This window comes from Nicotiana sylvestris, chromosome 8, assembly GCF_000393655.2.
Source record: "Nicotiana sylvestris chromosome 8, ASM39365v2, whole genome shotgun sequence".
Classification (NCBI taxonomy): domain Eukaryota; kingdom Viridiplantae; phylum Streptophyta; class Magnoliopsida; order Solanales; family Solanaceae; genus Nicotiana; species Nicotiana sylvestris.
The window spans coordinates 71,163,547-71,173,682 of NC_091064.1; the positions used below are offsets into that span (position 1 = coordinate 71,163,547).

The following is a 10,136-nucleotide window of genomic DNA, read 5'->3' on the forward strand; positions in this document are numbered from 1 at the left end:
GCTCAAAGCATCGGCCACCACATTGGCCTTTCCCGGATGGTACAATATAGTGATATCATAATCCTTAAGCAACTCCAACCATCTCCGCTACCTCAAATTAAGATCCTTTTGCTTGAACAAATGCTGAAGACTGCGATGATCAGTAAACACCTCACAAGACACACCATACAAGTAATGCCTCAAAATCTTTAATGCGTGAACTTTGGCAGTCAACTCCAAATCATGACCGGGGTAGTTTTTCTCATGGGGCTTCAACTGACGAGAATCATAAGCAATAACTCTACCTTCCTGCATCAATACACAACCAATACCAACTCTCGAAGCATCACAATACACGGTATATGAACTTGAAGTTGATGGCAAAACTAACACTAGAGCTGTGGTTAAAGATGTCTTGAGCTTCTGAAAGCTCTCCTCACACTCGTCCGACCATACAAATGAAGCACCCTTCTGAGTCAACTTGGTCAAGGGCGATGCGATAGATGAGAATCCCTGAACAAATCGGCGATAATAACCTGCCAATCCAAGAAAGTTGCGAATCTCTATGGCTGAGGACGGTCTAGGCCAACTCTGAACCGCCTCTATCTTCTTTGGATCAACCTGAATACCCTTGTTGTACACCACATGCCCCAAGAAAGCCACTGAACAGAGCTAAAACTCACACTTGGAGAATTTTGCGGAAAGTTTCTCCTCCCCCAATCTCTGCAGCACAACTCTCAAATGCTCTGCTTGCTCCTCCTAACTACACGAATATACCAGAATATCATTAATGAAGAATATGACAAATGAGTCGAGATAATGCCGGAACACGCTGTTCATCAGATGCATGAACACTGCTGGGGCATTGGTCAGCCCAAATGACATCACCAAGCACTCATAATGACCGTATAGGGTCTTGAAAGATATCTTAATAATATCCGAGTCCCTGATCTTCAACTGGTGATATCCTGAGTTGAGATGAATCTTGGAGAACACTCTCGCTCCCTGAAGCTGGTCGAATAAATCATCAATGCGAGGCAAATGATACTTGTTCTTAATTGTTACCTTGTTTAATTGCTTATAATTAATGCACATCCTCATAGTGCCATCCTTCTTCTTTACAAATAGAACCGGTGTACCCCAAGGTGACACACTAGGCCGAATGAACCCCTTATCAAGGAGTTCCTGAAGCTGCTCCTTTAATTCCTTCAACTCCACTGGTGCCATACGATACGGTGGAATAGAAATGGGCTGAGTACCCGGTACCAAGTCAATACCAAAATCAATATCCATGTCCGGTGGCATGCCTGGCAGGTCTGCAAGAAACACATTTGGAAAATCCCTCACAACTGGAACAGAATCAATACCGGGAGACTCAGTACCGACATCCCTCACAAAGGCTAGATACGAAAGACAACCCTTCCCAACCATACGCTGGGCTTTCAAGAATGAGATCACTCTTCTGGGAACATAATCAGTCACACCTAGCCACTCGATTCGTGGCACACCCGGTATAGCTAATATGACTGTCTTAGCATGACAGTCCGGAATAGCACGACATAGAGATAGCCAATACATGCCCAAAATGACATCAAAATCCACCATACACAATAATAAAAGATCCACACGGGTCTCCACACCCCCAATAGTCATAACACACGACCGGTACACACGATCTGCAACAATAGTATCACCCACCGGGGTAGATACATGAATAGGTGAAGCAAGAAACTCATGGGGCATACCCAAATAATGAGCAAAGTATGATGACACATATGAAAAGGTGGAACCAGGATCAAATAATACAGAGGAATCTCTGTGGCAGACTAAAACAATACCTGTAATAACAACATCTGAAGCAATAGCATCGGGTCTTCCCGAAAGTGCATAGAAACGGGCCTGACCACCACCTAATCGACCTCCCCCTCTAGGGCGACCCCTAGTTGACTGGGCGGTTGGTGGTAAAGTAACTGGCGCTGAAGTCGATAACTGATTCACCCGCACACCTCAAATTGGAACCAACATAGCACATAATCGTGCAATAGACTAATTAATAGTGGACTCCCCCACTTGGCTCGAATCCATAGACCAAAACATACACAATAACTCATAACGCATATACTTTGTTGCTGCCATAATACCATTGTGAGATTAAACTCAATCCTTCATAAGCTCGTGGAACACAAACCATATGTTACTTTATATCTTCTGCAAATCTCGCATTCACTCTCGTAGTAGTCAAGCCTACTCTCTTGAGCAACCGAAATTCAAAGTGTAAAACATATATTTCCCTGGTAACATAGATCTTCCAATAAATGACACAAGGGATTTCGCAAAATTTAGAACAATCCGCTGGAGATAACCCCACATGCTTTGCCTCAAACTAACATTTCTGTATATTTTCCACTGTCATAAATATTACACAGTCACTTAAACTTCCCGAGTCTGAACTCAAACCGCAACATAAAATTTACTCTACTCCCAACTAGAAAACATGGAAAGATTCTTCACACACCCATAACTCGGGGCTATACCTCAAATCAAGTTGAAAATCGAGCACCTAATAGTCCTTCTATCCTCCAGCAGACCCTTCTTGTCGCTTCCAAATCACATGAATACATCTCGCAGTCATGTCACACTCATCACGTAAATATCCAGTCATCACCTCCCTTAATAGGGACACAATAGAACATATGGATCCATCTCACGAAATCAATAGCTCAAGGCTCAAGCTATTGGCGAAAATTCAGCCTCGAGTCCTCTAGACTGTCCCAACATCTACGCACAGAGATCACATCTCGCCCCTCGATTAGGGAATCACAAGCCATCAATGCATATCCGATACCGAGCGCTCATGCGCACATACGAATGCGTGGAAGGAATTCAAAGACTAACTTTTCAAGCTGGATCAAGGACGCACGATAAGAATTCAAGAATGTGAAATTTTTCCTAAAGGTTCTGCATCCTCTCGAGGATAAATATAGACAACTCCGTACCAATTCGCGAGACTCTAAACCTGCTCATGACTCGTGAGACCTATGTAACCTAGGCTCTGATACCAACTTGTCACGACCCAAACCCGGAACCGGTCGTGATGGCGCCTTTCATGAAAACAAGGCTAGCCGACACTTCCCCTTTTTCCAATTATTAATAGTTAAGCATTAAGAAATAGTCGAAACATGATAAAATAATCCAAAGTAGCAGATAATGTCATAGTTACACGGAAGAACAACCCAACACAGCCCGAAACCAGGGTGTCACTAGTCATGAACATCTATAAGTCATAATACAAGTCTGCTAAGTCTATAAGCTAGTACAAATGTCTGAAAAGATATAGAAATGATAAAGGAGGAGAAACACGGGACTACAGATGTCAAGCAGCTACCTCATGGACTCTGATATCTGCCGGGAGCTCTCAACTCGCACTAGCAGGATCCGCAATGCCTGAATCTGCACACAAGGGTGCAGGGAGTAAAGTGAGTACTCCAACTCAGTGAGTAACAAATGTAAATAAAGACTGAAAGTAAGAAATCACGTAAGGCACAAAGCATTCTATAATGAAGCAGTAAAACCATCTAAAAACAGTAAATCAGTTAAAGATAGGTAAAAATCCTTTAACTCAGATATAGTTTCATGAAAAGCCTTTTTCAATAATTAAGCAGGTAATTGACAATCAATTATGAAAAGTAAGCACATAAAGGCTTGCCCCTAGGGCACAGTATCAACAAATCCGCCCCTCGGGCAACATCTCAGAATAGTACCAGCCCCTCGAGCAATCACATGGAACAATACCAGCCCCTCGAGCAATCACATGGAACAATACCAGCCCTTCGAGCTTAATCTCACATAATAATGGGTACCCGTGTTCACTGGGGGTGTGCAGACTCCTGGAGGGGCCCCTTACGGCCCAATCACAATATCAAGCCACCTCGTGGCATACATATCTCAGGCCCTCGGCCTCATAATCAGTATCAAATGTTTCCTCACAATATAGGCCCTCGGCCTTACTCAGTCAAAAATCCTCACAAGCTACTCAGGCATTAGTAAAACAGTGTTTCTCAGCGCAAACATCATTTAAAAATATCATTTACATATTAAAACTGAGTAAACATGGGTGAGTACGAAAATAGTGGAAAATAACATGACTGAGTTCAAGTATATAGCCAAAATAGTGAGGAAATATTCATAAAAATCCTCGAAGGGTTCAAATAGTTGGCACGAAGCCCTAATATGGCATTCAACCCAAATAATGATGATAGCAAATAGATTTCAGTAAAATACGCAGTAAAATCTTTAATCGGGACGAACCAAGTCACAATTCCTAGTAGTGCACGACCCCATGCTCATCATCAAGCGTGTGTCTCACCACAATATAGCACTACGATGTGCAATCCAGGGTTTCAAACCCTCAGAACATCATTTACAATCATTAATCACCTCGAACCGGTAAAATCTCTAGCTCGCAACGCCTGTGCCCCTCAAATCGCCCTCCACTCACGTCGAATCTATCCAAAATCAGAACAAGGACGTTAAAACATGCTAAGGGAACGAAGCCCAAGCTAAAATAGTCAATTTACATCATTTATCCCGAAATTACCAAAACCCGACCCCCGGGCCCACGCCTTAGAATTAAATAATTTTTACATCAATATATTCCTTATCTCCCCATGAGTTCATACATATCAAAAGTTCTCAAATCCGACATCAAATGGTCCTTCAAATCCTCAAGCAAAGGTCTAAGTTTCCAAGCCCTAGTTCCCCCAATTTCACCCTAAATTTCCATAATTTCTAGCTCTAATCTGTGAAATAATAGAATAGGAACGAGTTTTAAGTCCAAATTCCCTGCATCAACGAAGTTCCCTTGAAATCCCTCTTTCAAATCGCCCAAAAGGTCCAAAGCCGAGATAAAAATGGTGAAATAGCTCAAAATTCACAAAGGCTACAATTTATACCTTCTGCCCAGTCATTTTTGCATCTGCGGACCAAAAACCGCTTCTGAGGTACTGCATTTGCGGTTATTTCTCTGCTTCTGTGGATATCACTTAACTTACGATTTTCCGCTTCTGTGATCCCTCATCCGCATCTGCGATATCGCATCTGCGGTCCATCTCACCGTTTCTGCGGTTCCTGACTCCCTCAGCACTTTCTTCTTCTGCGACCTCCCTTGTTGCACCTGCGGTCCCCAATCCGCAGGTGCGGAAATACTAGAAGCAACACATTTAGTAGCTGCAACAAAATTTCAAATTCTCCGTTAACCACCCGAAATCACACCGAGGCCCCCAGGACCTCAACTAAAAGCACAAACATATCCTAATACCTTATTCAAACTTGTACCAATCTTCCAAACACCTCAAACAACATCAAATCAACCAAAACACATCGGATTCAAGCCTAAGAATTCCAAAATATTCCAAATTCCACTTTTGATCAAAAACCCAAACAAATCACGTACAAATGACCTGAAACATTGCACATACATCCCTAATGACCCAACAAAACGACTGCAACTCTCGAAATTCCATTCCGACCCCAATATCAAAATCTCGCCTACTAACCGAAAATCGCCAAAATTCCAACTTCGCCAATTCTAGCCTAAATCTACTCCGAACCTCTACAACTCATTACGATCATGCTCCTAAGTCCCAAATCACCTTCTAAAGCTAACTGAACCACCAAAACTCACATCCAAGCCCTCTAACACATAAGTCAACATCTGATTGACTTTTCCAACTTAAACTTCCTTAAAAGAGACTAAGTGTCTCAAATCTTACCAAAATCATTCTGGATTCGATCCGACCAATCCGATACCACATAACACGAATAAACAAAGCATAAAGAAGCAAAAATGGGGGAAAATGGAGCGGTATCTCATGAGACGACTGGCCGGGTAGTCACAAGAATTGCAAAAATTTGTTGCTCAGTGTTGTAGACAAATGCTCTTCGCGTTCGTGAGAGGGGATTCGTGATCGCGAAGGGTTAGTTGGAGAAGGCTGAGACTTTGGACTTCGCATTCGCGATGGAGTCTTTGTGATCGCGATGGAGTCTTCACGTTCGCAAAGGGGTGGGAAAATACTGATATCACGTTTTCTGCCTTCCAAAAATTTATTGATGAAAATGTTGCAGCAGTCAGCATCGCTAATATTAATAAATTAATTTCTCCAAACAATTATTTGGGATTATATGCAAAAATGTAGGGTGAACATATCAGTTCTCTTGACAAAAAACTAGATGAATTTACAATTTTTATAAAAGAAATGAGTACTAACAAAAAGACAACTGATATTGCCTCCACTTCAAGAAGCAAATACAATGTTCAAACTGTTCTTACTCATGTTCAAAGACCTCCTGAGATTCAGGATTTTAAATTTAAGTCTTTTAATAATTTAGAAGAACTTCTTGATAAAAAGCTTTCTCGTTTAAATATCTGACCAATTGATTTATCAAAAACTTTTGCTGATAAAATTGAGACTATTTCTAATTGTAAAAATGAAACATGGTCAGAGTTTAATAAACTCAAGGGTTTAATTAAACCCAATAGTAAGTATGCCGACAAACCCAGAATGCAAACTTACTATTATTCCTGTCCTACTTCTCAAGACGAGTTAATAGAGGGACGACATTGGAATCAGACTAATACGTCTTACAGCGGTTCCAAAATTTATGAATGGAATCTTGATGGTTTAACTAATAAACAGTTAACTATTCTTGTACATAGGATGCTTATGTACGCAACTATATATAAAAGTGTTAAAAATAAAGATAGAACTATTTGCAAAATGATTATTTCAGACTTTACTGGCCAACTTCGTGGCTGGTGGGATAACTATTTATCCACTAAAGAAAAATCCTTGGTTATTAATGCTATAGCCACTGACGAGGAAGTTGATAACTTAGGCATGGCTCTAGTAAAAAATAGAGAAGATGTTGTTTATACCCTTGTCCTTGCAATTTTAGAACATTTCAATGGTATATTTACCAATCAACATGAGACTGTCTGTACTCTACTAAATGGTCTTAGATGTAAGACCCTTAGTGAATTCAGATTGTACAAAGATACGTTTATGAGTAGGGTTATGAAACTACTCGAAAATAAATATGAGCATTGGAAAGCTAAGTTTATAGATGACCTTCCCTCCTTATTTGCTGAGAGAGTAAGAAAAGCATTAAGGGGTAGTTACGGTGAAATTTCGTATCAGAATTATACATATGGCAAACTTATAGGAGTTTGTATACAAGAAGTATTAAACTTGTGTAATGAGCTGAAACTATCTAGACAACTTAAAATAGATAAGCTTAAGGAAAAATCTCAATTAGGAGATTTCTTAACCCAGTTCGGTCTACCCGAAACTTCCACCCATCATAGGAAAAAGAAAAATAGATATCATAGATATCCTAACCCTGATAGACCGTATAAGAAAAAGAGATCTAGATATAGATCTAAGGAAGAGTGTGATACTAGAAATGCTCATCGTAAATCTACTAGGTTTACGAAGAATAGGTCCAAGCGGGATCTTGCTGACATTATGTAACAACACGGATTTCCCACCCTCGGGAGTCTTGATAGCGCCTACTTGTGAAAGCAAGGCAAGCCGCATATTATAGGATCACCAAATCATTTACTAGCCCTTTTCAACAATTTAAACTAACATGTGAGTAACAATGAAATGTTAACGAAAAATAAATACAAGCGGAAGACTTAATATGATAAATTATCCATAAACAGTACGACAATGCCAACATACATCTCTCCTCGGAATCCAGTGTCACCATGTCATGGACTGTCTATGAATACTACATACAAAAAATGTCTGAAAAGAAAGTACAATCTGTCTCGGAAGCAACTGAAAACAGAATACATATAAAGATAGAAGAGAACACCGGGCATGCGGACGCCTCTAGGACTACCTCGGGATATCTAGTTGGACTAAAGGTAGCCACCCAATGCTACATTCCAAAAGCTGCCGCTCCAGGATTTGCACATAGTGCAGAGTGTAGTCTCAACACAACCGACCCCATGTGCTGGTAAGTGCCTGGCCTAACCCCGGTGAAGTAGTGACGAGGCTAGGACCAGACTACCAAATAAACTTGTGCAATTATATAATATGTAACGGAAAACAAAACAGGAATAAACAGGTAAATATGGGAGGGGGTACATGATGTGGGGGAATATCAGTACCAATAGTAAATTAAGAGAAAAGTATAAGAACAATTTTGAATTTACAGAAAAACAATAAGGAACTCGTAACAAATCTATGAACACTTCGTATTATCAATTGTTGCGACGCGCAACCCGATCCCAAAACATAATAACTATGTTACGGCGTGCAACCTGATCCATATCATTTATCACTGTTGCTATGATGACCCAAAAGGTCATCACTTGTTACCACCTCAATTTGCGTGCACGGTCCGGGCGCGTAGCCAAAAAGCTATTTGTGAAAATCTATGAAAAATGATGAATTTTGCATTTAAAATGAGTTTAAATTGTCTTCGGCCAACATTTTGGGTAAACGGACCCGAACCCATGATTGGATGGTCCTGGAGGGTCCGTCGAAAAATATGGGACTTGGGCGTATGCCCGAAATTGAATTCCGAGGTCCCAAGCCCGAGAAATGAATTTGTAAAGAAAATTATTTTCTGAAATTGTTTATGAGTTTTGAAAATGAAAAGTTTTTAAAACTTGATGGTATCGGGCCCGTATTTTGGTTTTGGTTCCTGGTGCAGGTCTTATATTTGAATAAAGATAAGTCTGTGATGTTTGGTAAGAAACGGACTTGAAACAATGTGAATCGGATCGTTTTTGAGAAAAATGGAAAATTTGAAGTTCTTAAAAACTTCATGATTTTGATGCTAAATTCATAGTTGTTGATGTTATTTTAGTGATTTGAATGCACGAGCGAGTCCGTATGATGTTTTTAGGTTGGTGTACATGTTTGGTTTGGAGCCCCGATGGCTTGGTTGAGTTTTGGATAGGCCACAAAGTGAATTTTTAACTTAGGGAATTGTTGGTATGCTAAGGCCTGCAGGCTTTGCATTTGCGAAGTCTGTCTCACAAATGCGAGCAATGTGTCTGAAATGCGAGATGTGGCTTGGGCTGCCTTCTTCGCAAATGTGACAACTGCCTGGAATCCACCTTGGTCGAAAATGTGACTTCACAAATACGACTTCGCAAATGCGACATTGCATTCGCAAATGCGAACTTAGCAGAAGTTTGGGTTCAATGCAATTCCCATATCTGCAACCTGCAATTTTATAACTTAGCCCAAAATCTCTCATTTTTCACACTCTTTCAAAACCAAAACACTCTTGGGCAATTTTTTCACAGATAACTCTTCTTCCAAATCGATTGTAAGTCAATTTTAACTCGTTTCCTTCAATTATTAACATCTTTTCACATGATTTCAACTCAAAATCAATGATTTTCAGGGGGGAAATTTGAGGTCTAATTTCAAAACAAACTATATATTTGGGTTTGTGGGGGAATGGGTAATCGGGTTTTGGTTCGAACCTCGGGTTTTGACCATGTGGGCCCGAGAGCGATTTTTGACTTTTTGGGTAAAAATTTAGAAAACTCATTTTCATGCATTAGAATTGATTCATTTAGCATTTATTGATATAATTAAGTAACTTATGGCTAGATACAAGCGAGTTGGTGGTGGAATCAAGAGGTAAAGCGGTAGTAGAGACTTGAATTATGTTTGTGGCATCGAGGTAAGTGTTTGGTCTAACCTTAGCTTAAAGAATTAGGAGTCGAGTCCTATTTGCTATGTGGTATTTGTCGAGTAAGACGTATAGGCATGGTGACGAGTATCTATACATTGGTGTCAAGCATGCCCACGAGTCTTATATTGTGATTATTATGGCTTTGTTGTATTATTCATGCTTTGATGATGATTTCTATTGTTGGACAAAGTTTGTTGAAGTAATTATGACATTTGAAAATTGAGGAGCATTGGCTCGGATTGTATAATGAAATGTTAAAGTATAAGTGGAAATTGAATCTTTTAGAGCATTGGCTCAAGGTTGTGAAGTGAGTTATGAAGTAAAAGTGGAAAAGCGAAGAGAATCATTATATTAACTCCCTTGCCGGGATATTGTTGCTTTTCATGTTATCTCCCTTGCCGGGATGTTGAGGTTTCTTTTGATGTTATTCCCTT

At 40.1% G+C, this 10,136-nt stretch overlaps 1 protein-coding gene across 1 annotated transcript; it reads left to right on the forward strand.

Moving 5' to 3' along the window:
* The first annotated feature begins 6,755 nt into the window (after nt 1–6,755).
* On the forward strand, nt 6,756–7,508 carry LOC138875190 (uncharacterized). Its single transcript, XM_070154014.1, has one exon. It carries the CDS (start codon nt 6,756–6,758, stop codon nt 7,506–7,508), a length of 753 nt encoding a protein of 250 aa, XP_070010115.1.
* The last annotated feature ends 2,628 nt before the right edge of the window (nt 7,509–10,136 follow it).